The 16121-nt window shown below is 32.2% G+C and overlaps 1 protein-coding gene across 1 annotated transcript in view; it reads left to right on the top strand.

The window, feature by feature from the left end:
• Nucleotides 1-16121, top strand: part of ADAMTS6 (ADAM metallopeptidase with thrombospondin type 1 motif 6) — a 278064-nt gene that overhangs the window by 106483 nt on the left and 155460 nt on the right. The window contains exon 8 of the mRNA XM_027520428.1: nt 1866-1971. Coding sequence (XP_027376229.1) covers nt 1866-1971 — 106 coding nt within the window. The remainder of the gene's footprint in view (nt 1-1865; nt 1972-16121) is intronic.

Raw genomic sequence — 16121 nt, forward strand, 5'->3', positions numbered from 1 at the left:
TTTCCCAGAACTGTTCTTTCTTAGATTATTCTTTTAGTAGAGCTAACAATTTTATAGCAGATGCAGAAGTAAATCTGTGCTTGCAAATACACCTTGGGGAGTCATTTAGAATTCTCAATTAAAAATAGGGCTATATGGCACATACCAAACAAGAACAACAATAACAACAAAAAGATAACCTATTGAATAATATATTTGGGAAATATAAATAATGTTAATTTAGCAATAAATATTAGCAGTTTTTTTAAACCAGATTTCATAAAGCTCAAAAGAGCAACAATATTCAAATAGAGTGGCTTTATTTTTCCCATATTATGGGTCATATTGAACCAGTAGCTTAAAAAAGATAATGGACTGCAAAGTTTTTTGTATTTTCCCTCCCTCTCTTTTTCTCTCTGTGGAGTTTAGAAGTAATAGTCATTAAATTTTTTTGATTAACCAAAAAAAAAACAATAAGGTCATCTTGCCCAACTAATCTCTCTTTTTACTTCCTCTTCTTTAAGTCCCAAGACTTCTAGTTGAATGGAAGAGCAGAACAAAGGTATCACTATTAACTCTGTGAAACAGAAATTACCTCCTTCCCCAATTCCTGCCTACCCCCCAACATAAAACAGTAAAAAAAGCAGTCTTTTAGCAAATCCAATACTAACCTCAACTTTGTTCCAATATGGTAGTAAGTGTTGATATTTCATATTAATGGATACAATAGAAATGCAATTTTAGAATTTTCTTGTCAATAAGAATATGAATTGGATAGCTTTTACTGTTCCAAATTAGTGCAACTGGGATATTGTTCCTAGCACAGAACATTGTTTATTGCATTCAGTAAATATTAATTGAATTAGATTGAAATCACTTTTCATGGGAAGATAATTATTCATACCTGGGTGATGATAGTAGACTCCTAATATATGAAATATTTTTTTTTACTCTTTCTTCACTTTATTCTACATATATGTGTTAAGTATGACTTGGCATCTATTTCCTTATAACACATGAAATTTTATCTTTCACACAAATATTTTTTTTTTCTCAGCACTGTTTTAAAGTTATGGACTAATCACAGAACATGGTATTCATTTGAAAATAAATATTAAAATTTTTACATAGTAAAATTCCCAAGAGAAGAATGCCTTCAGTAACATAACATTTCACCAGAATCAGTGAATTAACACCATAGTTTTTGCTTTATTACTAAAACTCTACTTCATTTAGGGGAGTGAGAGAGGAGAGAACCACACTGAGTGTGTGAATGACTTTCTGTCCATTAAAATACTTAAAGAAATTGTTGCATCACTTGCAGGACTAATTTCAGAAAATTTTTAAAAAAATGCAAAAACCTCGCATCTTTAACAGTTCTTTTTTCTGTTTTGAATCATTCATTTATGTTTTTATAAAAATGTCATTTTAAAAAACCGTTTGGGATTCCCTTTTTCTGGTAACTAAAAAGTTGCTTGTATATTTTTATGAACCCACTAAACTTAAACAGATCTCTTTAGAAAAATAATGTGGATATATTTTGCTTTCTACAGCCTGAAGAATGTTAAAATAGAAATGCTTTCTTGAATTCCCTCTTCTGGCTCAAGTTACTAGGTGGTCCCAAGTTACCAGAAGTAAAATTTATAAATCTAACCCCTAGTCTAGACATTTTCCAGCACTGACTGCAGTTCAAAAAATATTAATGTCTAGCCGGCAAAGTGAAACTCCCCCCAGTGATTTTGCAAATGACTAGAAAGTTAACCTTTTGCCAACTGCTCCTTCTGTGCATGGAGGTTATTAAAAAGAATCCAGGCATTTATAAGTATGGGCTTTTTAAGACTGAAACACCTTGGCTTGACCCTTTGTGTCTCCTTCTGTTTATTCAGGCTTGGCCTCTGTGGCTGGAATGTGTGAGCCTGAAAGGAGCTGCAGCATTAATGAAGACATTGGCCTGGGTTCAGCTTTTACCATTGCACATGAGATTGGTCACAAGTGAGTGAGTTTAAGAAAATCAAAATAAATTTTAGAGCTCCACTTTTTTGAGCAATTCATAAATAACTACTGTGTGAAATGCCCGTACTCAACCATATTTTATGCCTTTTTGTCTGATTTCAATAGAGAGTGTTATCATTTAAGGTTTGGGGATAAATCATCTTAAGAATTGGAGACTTGTTAAATAGTCTCTCTGATTCAGTGATTAGTGTCCTCAGAGTAGTGAATGCAGTACACTTAAGTTTTTTTTATATACGTTTGAAACAATTTAGCTTTACCATGATCCACTCAACACCCAATTTCTCACAGTCAAATTGTTTAAATGATCTTTCATTTCCTAAAGTGACAATACATATATATTTAAAAATCATGATTGACATCATTACCATAAAGTGAACTTTGATTTTTCACTGTTCATACATCTATGAGTATGGCCTTTTCTAAGTTTGTGTAATTACTGCTGTGCAATTTGCATTTTCAGGTGTACTTGTGTGTCAGTAAAAAACAAAACCCTGATATTAGAGGAGTAGTGAGATATCATTCTCACTACTTTTTAGGAGGATCTGGAATTTTTAATATTTGTTTTCAATAAATCTGCGCCAAAAACTATCCTATGACTTTCCCCTCCCCCAACCCACCACCCAGTTGCAATAAAACCCTTACTTTATTTCAAGCAACAGGCAACAGTAAATGTAAAAGCTTGCTGATGTGGAGGAAGAGAAGTTTGAATGCTTTAAAAGGATAGTCAAACATTTTAAACTAAAAGAAGCAGGCTATTTGCAAGAACTTCTGATGTTGTTTGTATGCCTTAAATTTTTTACAGTCTGCTTTTTTTGGTAGAAAAATGGATGGGGGAAAAGAACAAACAAAATGAATGTTTATTGTATACTTGCCTCAGAGGTCATTCCTGAGATAAATCTGTAATTCATTTTTTTTTTCCGTAAGTGAAGAGTAAAATTGGGTCAGTCTCCTGCATTACTTTGAAAGTTGCAATTAAAATTTTACCACATTGGTATTGATTTATGTGTGAATTCAAGTAACCAACAAGTTTCAAACCTGACTTAATTCAGACACAAGGAAAGTCAGTATTACACTTTTAATGAAGCCCTAAAAATATTGGTATTCTAGTTTCCATTGCAATAAACAGCAGGGAAACAAAAGGGAAGAGCCCTCTTAACCAGGCAGTTTATCTTGAACTCACTTAAAAATCTGACTTATTAATGACTGTCATAATCTTATGCAACCAGACTGAATTTAATAGGGTCTTTTAGGTTCAATTAACTTGAAAGGTTAGGACAAGTAACATGCAGCAGATGAATAATGTGTCAATGAGGGCACTATTACCTCATGCAACCACAAGTTAGTCAATGTCAACATATGCATTACAAGCCCCGTTCTTATATGCACTTAAATAGGCAAGGTGAGGGTTTATCTCTTTTGTATTTTTTATTAGATTCTAACTGAGCTACTATAAGCTTATTAGATTTTTTTGTTGACCTTATGGATAATTCCTTGTAATTCTTCCTAAGATGAATGGTTTGTACCTTATGTAGAAGAAATGTAAAAGAGAAGTAGAATATACCTCTTAAGATGTATGTGCCTTGGAGTAAGTATTTCGCAGCTAATTCTTGTTTGATAACGTGAGGGAAAATTGGGGGGAAATCCACAAAATGCTTTTCCGTGTTGATTCCTATATCTCTATCCCCTTATCCCTTTATCTTCAGACAACTAGTTAGGATGTGCTAAACATACCCCCTATTCATGGATGAAAATTCTTTTACTTGCTTCTAAGATCGTAGGGTTGAACTTTAAGGAATTTAGCAAGTCAACTCTGGTACAACTCATGTCATTCTTAAAATAAAGTGCTGAAACAAAATAATATGTTAAATATATCAGGAACTTTTCAGAGTATAATGTGCTCTATATAGAGTATAAGACAAAAGTTTTTATCATTTTTATCATTTAGTAAGGTAAATGTTAGTGATTATGAAAAATCTTTGACCATGAATTAGTGAGAAGTGCCTCTACTGTGTTACTAGACTGTGAATATTTTGTACTAATTTTTAGGCTGAGTATTAATAGAATATGGTTTTGCACCCAGGGTATACTTATGTACTGGAGAAGGAAATGACAACCCACTCCAGTATTCTTGCCTGAAAATCCCATGGACAGAGGAGCCTGTTGACACTACAGTCCATGGGGTCACAAAAAATCGGACATGACCGACCACACACACATACTTATATGGGGATGGTATATTTTAAACAGCAGTGGATAGCTAAGACTAGACCATGTTCATTCCCGTATGCAAGCAAAAAATCAGCTTCTTTGTCAAATGAAAAACTGATCTGTATGCTTTATTTAAATATGTCTGGCTTTAACACAGGCCACAAGCTATCAACACTTAATGAAACCTTAGAGAAAACAGTCTTATTTGATTTTTTTTTTTTTTATTAATTATGTAACTGCCATAGGCTTGGAGAAGGCAATGGCACCCCACTCCAGTACTCTTGCCTGGAAAATCCCATGGACGGAGGAGCCTGGAAGGCTGCAGTCCATGGGGTCGCTGAGGGTTGGACAGGACTGAGCAGCTTCACTTTCACTTTTCACTTTCATGCCTTGGAGGAGGAAATGGCAACCCACTCCAGTACTCTTGCCTGGAGAATCCCAGGGACAGGGGAGCCTGGTGGTCTACCGTCTATGGGGTCACACAGAGTCGGACACGACTGAAGCGACTTAGCAGCATAGGCTTTAGAAATTGAAAAAAATTATGTTGAAGAGAATTCACAAGAATTCAACCAGGCATGTATATATTGAGAAAGCTATATAATATATTGTACAAACACAGATAATCTTAAATAGAAATCTTTTAAGAAATCAATATTTTTTAGAGATATATGTTGAAGTGTATGTAATTCAAGTAGCAGGACATCTGAGATTTGCTTGTTAACAGAAGAAGAAAAGAGAAAGATGAAACAAAAATAATAACATTTTGAATTTTGTAATCTTAATGATATGTGGCTGGGATGACAGTTCATTATGCTACTCTACTATTATATATGTCTGATTTTTTTCACAAAAAATGAACAGGTTTTGCAATCATAAAACTTTTAGATTTGACTTAACTCATTTATTAATTAATAGCAATTGAGTGAACTATAATTCTAATTTTGGAAGAATTGTTGAAAGTTGTATTGAAAGCTGCAGGGATATATAAGTCTTGCTTTTGGAAATCAGTATCAATATTTGGTCTCCAGCAGAGATATACTTTTTAAAGAAGATTGGTTAGGAGATGCATTTTTTTAAAGAAGGAAAAATGTAGCAAGACTTCAGGATAAAACTGTAAATTTTTGTAAACAAAAACTTTTGTTAGGAAGCTGTTATTATTGTTCTCTTTATTCAAACTTCCCCTCTCCTGCTGCAAATACCTACATATCTTTAATTTTATTTTTTTAATAATTTTATTTATTTATTTTGACTATGCTGGGTTTTTGTTGCTGCATGCGGGCTTTTTCTCTAGTTGTGGTGAGTAAGGGCTACTCTCTAGTTGTGCTTGGGTCTCTCATCGCAGTGGCTTCTCTTGTTGCAGATCTTAAGTTCTCGGGCTCACGGGCTTCAGTAATTGTGGCGTGCAGGCTCAGTAGTGGCAGCCTCTGGACTCTAGAGCACAGGCTCAATAGTTGTGGTACACGGGCTTCATTGCTCTGTGGCATGTGAGATCTTCCCTGACCAGGGATCGAACCTGTGTCTCCTGCATTGCCAGGTAGATTCTTTACCAATGAGCCACCATGGAAACCCCCTAAATATCTTTAAATGTTTTTTCTTTTTTTGGTGGATATATAATACATGGAGACTTTATTTTTTCTTTATGTATATATATATATATATATATATTTTTACTTTTTATTTCATATTGGAGTATACTTGATTAAAAATGTTATGATAGTTTCAGGTGTACAGCAAAGTGATTGAGTTATACATATACATATGACTATTCTTTTTCAAATTCTTTTCCAGTTTAGGTTGTTACATAATGAGCTCAATTCCCTGTGCTACACAGTAGGTCTTTGTTGGTTATCCATTTTAAATGTAGCAATGTGTACAAGTGTTGTGTTTTCTTGATAGAAGGCTAATAATAAACATACACTAAGGTAGTTGGTACTTGAATGCCTTTGTCTAATTTTGGTATCAAAATAGTGTTAGTCTTATAAAATGAGTTAAGTATTCTGTTTTTTCAAAGTGTTTGCTTTCCCATAAGTAAGTTTTAAAATGGTTAGGTATAATTTGTATACAATAAATATGCATCCATTTTGTGTACAGTTTGATGAATTTTGACAAATGTATATAACCGTGTACCCATCACCGCAATCATGATATCAACATGAATATTACCTGAGAAAAGTCCCTCTGCTCCCTTTTACAGTCAGTCTCCACACTCTTACAGCTTTTCTTGGGCCCGGACAACCACAGATCTAATTTCTATCTTTATAGATTAAACTTGTCTTTCCTATAGTTTCCTGTAGTTTTAAGTAGACTCATGTAGTGGGTACCTGTTTGTGACTAGCTTTCTTCCCTCAGCACAGGTTTTGAGATTCATTTCATGTTGTTGTATATATAGATAGTTCTTTTTTTTGTGAAGAATATTCCATATCATAATAGCATACATCACATTTTAGGCTATTTCTCGTCTGGAGCTATTTTAAATAGATTTGGTGTATAAGAATGTGTATGGACATAATGGTTTCATTTCTCTTGGGTAGTCCTGCTAGTAGAATGGTATATGTTAGTTTCACTTTATAATAAACAAACTCTAATTCAAAATGGCTATTTTGCATTCCTGCTAGCAATCTATGGGAGTTCCAGTTACTTCAGATCCTTGCTGACATTTATTATTATGTCTTTTTGATTTACCCATTACACATTTTAGTGGTATCTCATTGTGGCTTTAATTAGTTAATTATCTATTTTCTGATAAATAGTGATGATAAACATCTTTTCATGTGCATATTTGTTATTTATTATCTTCTGAAATGGCTACTCAAATTCTTTTCCCATTTGGAAAAAAAAAAAAAAAACTGAGGTGTTTCTTATTGAGCTGCAAGAATTCTCAATATGTTCTGGATAAAAGTCTTTATCATATATATGCAATGTGAATATTTTCTCCAAGTCTTTTGCTTGTCATTCATTTTTTAATAATGTCTTGTGAAAAGTAGAATTTTAAAATTTTGATGAAATCTTATTTATATTTTTTGTATGGTTTGTGTTTTTGTGTCCTAAGAAATCTTTGTCTACTTCAAGATTGTGAAGATTTTCTTCAATATTTTTGTCTCAGTTTTATACTTTTAGCTTTTATATTAAGATCTATAATGTACTTTGAGTTAACTTTTTTTGTATAATGTGAAGTAAGGGTTGAAATTCCACTTCTTCCTCATATGAAGATCCAGTTATTTCAGTTCAATTTGTGAAAAAAATGTTGGTTTGTAGCTTTCTTTTAATTTCTTTGACTAGTTGTGGTATCAGAATGAAGTTAGTCTTATAAACTGAATTAAGAAGTGTTCTGTTTTCTAGAAGAGTTTGTGTACATGTTTGATATTATTTCATTTTTAATGTTTAATAGACTTTATCAATGAAGCCATCTGAGCCTGGAATTTCATTTGTAGGACTATTATTAATTTTTAATTTTTAAATTAGATGTGAGATAACATATTTATTTAAATCTTTGAGTCTTTTTTTGGGGGGGTTAACTTTGTCTTTCAACATATTTGACTATTTCAGCAAAATTACCAATTTTGTTTTACAGTTATTCTTATTATTGTCTCTTTTAATGTCTATAATATAAATAATGACATTTCATCATTTACTCTTGATATTTGTAATTTGTGTTTTCTCCTTTTTTTCCAGCTTTATTGAGATATAATTGACATATAACATTGTATAAGTTTAAGGTGTACAGCGTGGTGATTTGATACACATATATATTACGAAATGATTACCATGATAAGGTTAGTTAACAGATCCAGCACATCATATAATTGCTTCTTTGTGTGGGTATGGTGAGAATATTTAAGACTGATTCTGTTAGCAAGTTTCAAGTATACAATACAGTGCTTACATGCGTGCTAAGTTGCTTCAGTCGTGTCCAACTCTGTGCGATCCTATCTGTGGACTGTAGCCCATCAGGCTCCTCTGTCCATGGAAGTCTCCATGCCTCCTCCAGGAGATCTTCCCAACACAAAGATCAAACCTGTGTTTCCTGCATCTCCTGCATTGCAGGCAGATTCTTTACTGCTGAGCCACAAGGGAAGCCCATACAATACAGTTTTATTAACTATAGTCAGCCATGCTTTCCTGAGACCCCCAGAACTTATTCATCTCATAACTGGAAGTTTGTACACTTTGAACAACATCTTCCCATTTCTCCCAGACCCCAATCCCCTGACAATCACCAGTCTACTCTATATGAGTTCAGCTTTTTTAGATTCCACATATATCATGAGATCAAACAGTATTTGTCTTTATCTGACTTATTTCACTTATCATAATGCCCCAAGTTTCATCCATGTTGCAAATATTTTCTTCCTTTCATAGAGTCCCTTTTATTTTGTTGATTGTTTCTTTTGCTGTACAGAAGGGAATGGCAGAATTTCCTTTTTAATGACTGAATAATATTCCACTGTGTGAGAGGGGATGTGTATCACATTTCCTTTATCCATTCATTCATTGGTGGATACTTGGTATGCTTTCATATGGCTATTGTGAGTAATACTCCAATGAAGATGAGAGTTTAGGTATCTATTTGCAATAGTGATTTTATTTCTTTTGACTACATATCCAGAAGTGGGATGGCTGGATCATATGATAGTTCTGTTTTCAATTTTTTTGAGAAAACTTAATACTATTCTCCATAGTGGCTATACCAGTTTACATTCTCACCAACAGTGCGAAGTAGTTCCCTTTTCTCCACATCCTTGCCAGTACTTGTAATCTCTTGTTAGCCATTCTAACAGATGTAAAATTATATCTCATTGTGGTTTTGATTTTCCCAGGTGATTAGTGATGTGAGCATCTTTTCAAGTACTTGTTGGCCCTGTGTATGTCTCTTCTTTGGATCCAGTTGATAGTGCTGTTCAGGTCAACTGTATCCTTACTGATTTTTTATTCCTGTTTGATCTATCAATTGTTGGGAAAGGGATGTTTAAGTCTCCAATTATAGTGATGGATTTGTGTGTTTCCCTATACTTTTGTATCAGTTGGGACTCAAATTGTATCAGTTTTGACTCAAATGTTTGACACTATTGTTAAATGCATACATTCTTGTTAAGTTTTTTGTCTCCTTAGAGAAATGATCTCTAAATTATTATTTAATATTTTTATCCTGAGAATTTCTCCTTTCTGAAGTGTTCTTTGTCTAAAATTAATATAGCTGCCCCAGTTTTCTCTTGATTCATGTGAGCAAGGTTTTTGTGTATGTCCATCCCTTTAGCTTCACTGGGTCTTTATATTTATAGTGGATTTCTTAAATTCAGTATATAATTGGTTCTTATATCTTTATTCATCGTGATAGTTTCTCTCTTTTAATTGATGTATTTAAACCATTTATATTTAAAGTGATTATCAGTATAGTTGAATTAATATCTACTATTTTTGTAACTTTTCTCTTCGTTGCAGTTTGTTTCTTTTCCTTATCTTTTTCTCCTTTCTCTGGTTTTAATTGAGCATTTTACATGGTTTCAATTTAACTCTTCTCATAGCTTATCAATTATGGTTCCTTTAAAAATTTTAATGGTTTCTCTTGAGTTTTAGCATAAAAATTTTATATAAAATTTATATATATATTTATTTTTAATTAATTAATTTATTTAATTTTCCTTTTCCCTGAAGCACTTCTTTTAACATTTCTTTCAGTACAGGTCTACTGATAATAGCTTCCTTCAGTTTTTGTTTGAGAAAGTATTTATCCTTCAGAGCTTTTGAAGAATAATTTTACTGGATATAGAATTTGCATGATGTCTGATGAAAAATCGCTGCTATTCTTATCCTTGTACTCTACAAGATACTTCTTTTAAGATTTTGTGTCTTTTGTCTTCTTCAATTTGAGTCAATATAAGTAGATATCGATTTTTTAAAAATATTTATCCTGTTTGATAGTCTTTGAACTTCCTGAGTCTGTTGTTGGTATCAGCTCATTTTGGAAAATGCTTGGTCATTACTTCAAACATTTATTCGACTGTAGTCTTTCTTTATTCTATTTCTGGTATTTACATTACATACATGTAATACCTTCAGATATTGTTCCAGAGTTCATGGATGTTTTATTCTGTTTTGGGGGGGGGCATCTTTTTCATTCTTTTTTCTCTCTGTATTTCAATTTTGGCAGGTTCTATTGAGCTGTCATCAGGCTCACTGATTATTTCCTCAGTTAGTCTGGTCTACTTATGAGATCATCAAAGGAATTCTACATGTCTATTACACTGGTTTTGGTTTCTAGATTTTCTTTTGATTTTTTTTTTTTAGAGTTTCATCTTTCTGCCTGTTACCTATCTTTTCTTCTATATTGGCTACTTTTTTCATTAGAGCCCTTAAATATTAATTATAATTATCTTTAATTCCCATTCTGTTAGTTCCAAAATTTGTATAATATCTGAGTCTAGTTTTGATGATTATTTTTTCCATTTTGACTGTGTTTCAGCATGACTTGCCATTGTTTATTTAAAGCCAGACATGATGTATTGGGTAATAGGGACTGAGGTAAATAGTACTTTAATGTGAGGTAATAGGCATTCTGTCAATAATTGTTAATGAATGAATGAATGATTGAATGATAAATGTTCATATTACAAGGTCTAACTCTAAAATGAATGTTGTGGTTCCTTTAAGGTTTTACACCCTTTGGGAAAAGCAATGAACTTATTTTTTTTCTAACATGGAAATATTTTTTTCAATGGAAGATGACAAACATTTTACTCTGTCAGTTGATTAAACTCTAGAGCTGTATGGTGCCATTGTTATTTACCTAAACTAGTAATACCATGTATGGTATAATATACCTGTTTCTTCCTATTTGTATTAGATTTTATAAATCTACTATAAAATTTTTATATATTTCAAATTAGAACATATTGCTATTATTATTAAAATACTACTCCATAACTGTCAGGGCTAGGAAGAAGCCAAAATTATGTTAACTGCCTGTCTACATATGCATACATGCACATATGTACACATACATATATATATATATATGTATGTGTTATATATATTAATACAATATGTATTTTAATATATAGGCCGTCACATATGCAGACATACTCCCAATAATAGCTAAAACAATGATAGTAACATTAAGATTTTTTAAGAAAAGTTCTTATAATTCTAACAAATTTAATTATTTCAATAATTAAGTCTTTGCTATGACATGCAGTAATACAAAAAGTAGGTAAAACCAATCAGGTAATTACTGAATTAAATGTCTAGAATTACAGGACGGAATAGTGTTATATAAATATTAAACCTACTGAAGTAGAATTCAGTCACTGTCAACTTTAAGAACTTTGATAAGGCACTCTTTTCATTTTGCAAGAAAAACAAAGAATGAATTTGTAGGCAGACACGATTGTACTAATCGGTTGACATAAATTTCAGCTGCCATAAACGAATTCAGTTACATTTCGCTCATAGTACATGGAAGATTATAACAACAGAGGTTTCCTTGTTTCAGCTGCCTTCCCTATCTTTGCCATGGTTTTCTGTCTTCCCTACCTTTCACTGCACATGCACACAAACAAATGCACGTACATGGACACACCTTGCCCCAGATCTTAGTATGTCTCAGATAGCTTGTTTCCTCTGACCCCTAGCTTCTTTGCAGTTAATGACAGGAAAAGAGTGTGAAGTAGAAGTAGAAAAGATGTAAATGCATTATAGTGATATCATTGGCTTTAGAAATCTAACTTTCAACTCAGAAATGTTTATACTAAATGTGAACATTGCTTTCTACACATGTGGAAAAGAGTCTAGGTCCTAGATTCTTTTAGGTACCTTGCTTGTTAAATATCTTCCTAAATAAGTTCAGAATCTTGAGTTCACTTAGTTTAGTAAATTGTATATAAAGCCCAAAAGTAGAAGTGAATTCCAAACTCTGTTTTAGAAAACACATGAACAAATGGTAATAGCTATCCTAGTGGGTAGCTGTTAAATCTAAAAATGTTTGCCAGATGTGGGTAGAGAAGTTTCTGAATACATCCCTTAAATTTCATCTTTGCTTTTTTATAACAAGTGATTCGTAGCCAAGATCAGTTATGACTAAGAACAGATCAAAGAGAATAAATGGAAAATAATTGTAAAGAAAGATGTCCCTTTGTGCCTTTGTATTTTTCTGCTACAATGAGAAGATGTAGTTTTGAGATTTTATAATTGTCACAATTTAGACTATAATTATTTCATCACTTTCTGAAGAGAAATTTAATCATATTGAAAATGTTAGGAAACTATTCTTTTTGTAGTTGTAAATGTGTTATATTTTTGAAGAACTGAGTAGTCATCTACTTATTTTAGTGGAGAATTTATATTTAATAAAATGAAAAGCAGAGTTTAAAGTACCATGGTTTTCTAAAAAGAACAATGATGTTAATATATTAGCAACATGGCAAAATTAACTGCTTAGACAAAAAATTGAATTAAGCATTTTAAGATTTTCCTTAGCTATATAGATTTTCTGTTAGGTTTGAAAACATCTGTTTTGATTTTTAGAAGAAATCCTGACAATGCGTATTAAATTTTTACTCAGCAGTCTGTATTTACGCTTTTTCATTTTTACAAATCTTCCAAAAGAACCAGTATTAATTGTGTACCAGAATCAAAAGTAAATTGTTATTTTGTGTTACAAGAGATGCATGTTTGATCCCTGGGTTGAGAAGATGCCCTGGAGTAGGAAATGGCAGCCTGCCAGTAGGAATGGCAGCCTCCAATATTCTTGCCTAGAAAATTCCATGGACAGAGGAGTCTGGTGGGCTAGAGTCTGTAGGGTCACAAAAAATCAGACAGGATTGAGCGCATGCGCACACACACACACACGTTGTATTACTTTTGCACTGTTAAATGGTCATATAATATATGGTGAAATGACATAAAATGTAACCACAAATGAGCTGCCTTGTATATATCTTAAAACATAAGACATTCTTTCCTAAGATATATCTCTTTGTATCTGTCTATCATAGAAAGGGGAAGTTTAAATATAGTTTCAAATGAAAAAATATCATTTGCATAGAAAACTATGTACTTACATTTGAGAAAAGCATGTATAACAATAGATTAATATGTACGATAGACTCCTCAGTTACAGAAACTTAATGAGTAACCTTTATTGCATATCTCTTGGTCTCTATATAGCAATCACCTTGTCTCTGACGGATGATGCCATTTATTTTGACCTGAAACCTGCCCTCTAGCCCATTTATTACTGCTTATATGATAGTACGTACTTTCAGTATATTATTCACCATCAAGGGATGTATAAATGTATGATACTTCACAAATTATGTCTGTTATGGTTCACAGTTGATCAGTATGTACTCTCTCATTGATGTACAATTTATTTGATTCCAGAGATTTACTGAGCAGCTGCTATATTTACCAAATATATAATGTATTATGGATACATTGATAATGAAAACAGTCTTCTCTTTTGAAGGAACATGTCTTTTTATCACTGTCTCTTTTCCTCTTTTCCTTGGTCAGTTTTCCAACTCTCGATTGTGTCAAGAACATCTTCTAACTCCCTCTTTTTTTTGTATTCTTTTTTTCTTTCATGATAATACTAAGACTTTTTTTTTTGTTTCCTCTGATTGTACAAAAACAGTGTTGAGTATGTACTGGCACTTTAGCTTGAATCTAGGCAACCATACTAATAGTCATTGTATTTGTTACCATCACTCCAGTTTCACTTAAAAATATCTTTGATGAAGCAGAAGAATTATTAATTTTATTAAATCATGACCCTTAAGTGCATGTCTTTTAACAAATCATCTGTTTCACAAAATGGGAAGTATGTAAACCTCCTTTTGCTTCATGTCTTGGTCTGTTGGTTGTTGTAATGAAAAGCGCTTGTGCAGTTGTTTGAGATGAACTAGCTGCTTTTTCCTGGAACACAATTTTTATTTAAAAGAACAAATGAAAAACTATGGGTGGTTAGCGGAAATTCACTTGAAAAATGAACAAAAGAGCTTACTATTCAAGGAAAACAACCAATCCTGTTTATTGCCAATGATAAAATTTGAACATTTTTGAGCGAAAATTCAAATTTAATAAAAGTTCTGTCACTGTGAGCCTGACAGCTTCCTAATACTTAAAGACTTTTCCAGTGCGATTGGTGATAATTGATGAAACAGGATACAAAGAGATCATTGATAACGGTTTCAGAATCTGCATTGCAACTAAACTTTTTAAGAAATTTCTAGTTGTCAAGTTTTATTGTAGAATCAAAAAACACTACCATTATCTGAAAGGACTAATGAAAATACTCTTTCCTTTTCTAACTATATGTTAATGTAAGGCCAAATTTTCATCATATACTTCACCAAACCAAAAGACTACAATAGATTGAATGAAGAATCAAATATGTGAATCCAGTTGTCTTCTAATAAGCCAAATACTAAAGAGATTAACAAAAATATAATTAAAAAATGCTATTATTCTCTGTGACATTCTTCTGTTTTAGAAGATTTTTAAAATTAAAGTGGTTATTTATGTTAGCATGTATTGAGTTATTAATGAATCTAATCATTTAATTATTAAAATGAATTAATAACTTTAAAATTTTTCTCAGTTTTAATTTTTATTATAATAAATATCACTACACACAACCTCATAAACAAAAGGTCTTTGGGGTCATTGATAATTTTAAGAGTGTAAAGGATACCAAAAATTTAAGAAGCTGTTGTAGAGATATTCTTACATATGTGACCAGGATATTTAAGAATCCTCATAGCAGCATTGTCCATAGTAGCCCCATATCAGGAACTACAGCAAATTCTTCATCACTGAATGGATAATTAAATGGTGTATTTACAGTGGAAATCTATATAGCAGTGAAAATGAATGGTGTGTGTAGCTAGACAGCTCAGCCGAGATGATGCTTTCTAACAGATTGTTGAATAAAAGAAGCAAGTTATAAAAGAATATGTGCACTGTGATTCCACTTGTATAGATTTCAAAGCCAGGCAAAGTTAACATATATTGTTTAGAGTTGCATAGGGAATGATTACCCCAGAAGTCAGGATAGTGGTTCTCTCTCAGGGTAAAAAGAAGGATATAACTGTTAAGGTGAGTACAGGAGACAAGTTCTTATTATTCTGAAAATGTGTGTTTCTTAAATTCGGTGGAGATATCATGGATGTTTGCTTTATAATTTATGTATAATGTATGTTTTATTCCCTCATATCATATATTATGAACATAAGAGAATAAAATTAACTTCTCCAGAAAAATAAAACAACAAACAAGAAAATATGATTAAGAAATATGATAAGGGAGTTAATCTGACTGGTGACTAATTTCACATGCGTTGTATATATTGCCTGCTATAAAACTCAGAGTCAATAAACCATCACACCTTTACATTATTTTTAAACAAAGCTGAAGTTTATCTTGAAGCAGTTGTTATAAGAATAATTCATAAGACCTCTGTTTCTTGCGGTCTTATTCAAAATGACTTTATACTCAGTTTGGCTGGATGCAAGACTTTTCCTAGGCACTTTTCCTATTGTGCGCTTGTGTTAAATGTCACCATGGAGAAATCTGAGGTTAATCTGATTATTTTACTATTACAGGTAATTTGATCTTTTGCCCTGTGTTGCCCCAAATATATTTCATTTTTGATGTCCAGTAATTTTACTAGGATGTGATGTAGTGTGGATGCACCTGTGTCAGTTTTTCCTAGGATGTAGAATAATTCACATTTGATGAGATTTGAGCCATTTTTATTTCTTGAAAGTTTTCTTGTACTTTTAAATCACTTTTCTTAGTGTTTATTATTTTGATTCTTCTCTTTGGGAATAATAGTGATACATGTATTGGATTCTTTTACTTTGATCCTTTTAAACTCTGCTCTTTTTACTTCTGTGAGGAATATTTTTAGCAGTTGCCTGTTT

The sequence above is a fragment of the Bos indicus x Bos taurus genome, chromosome 20 (assembly GCF_003369695.1).
Source record: "Bos indicus x Bos taurus breed Angus x Brahman F1 hybrid chromosome 20, Bos_hybrid_MaternalHap_v2.0, whole genome shotgun sequence".
NCBI lineage: Eukaryota > Metazoa > Chordata > Mammalia > Artiodactyla > Bovidae > Bos > Bos indicus x Bos taurus.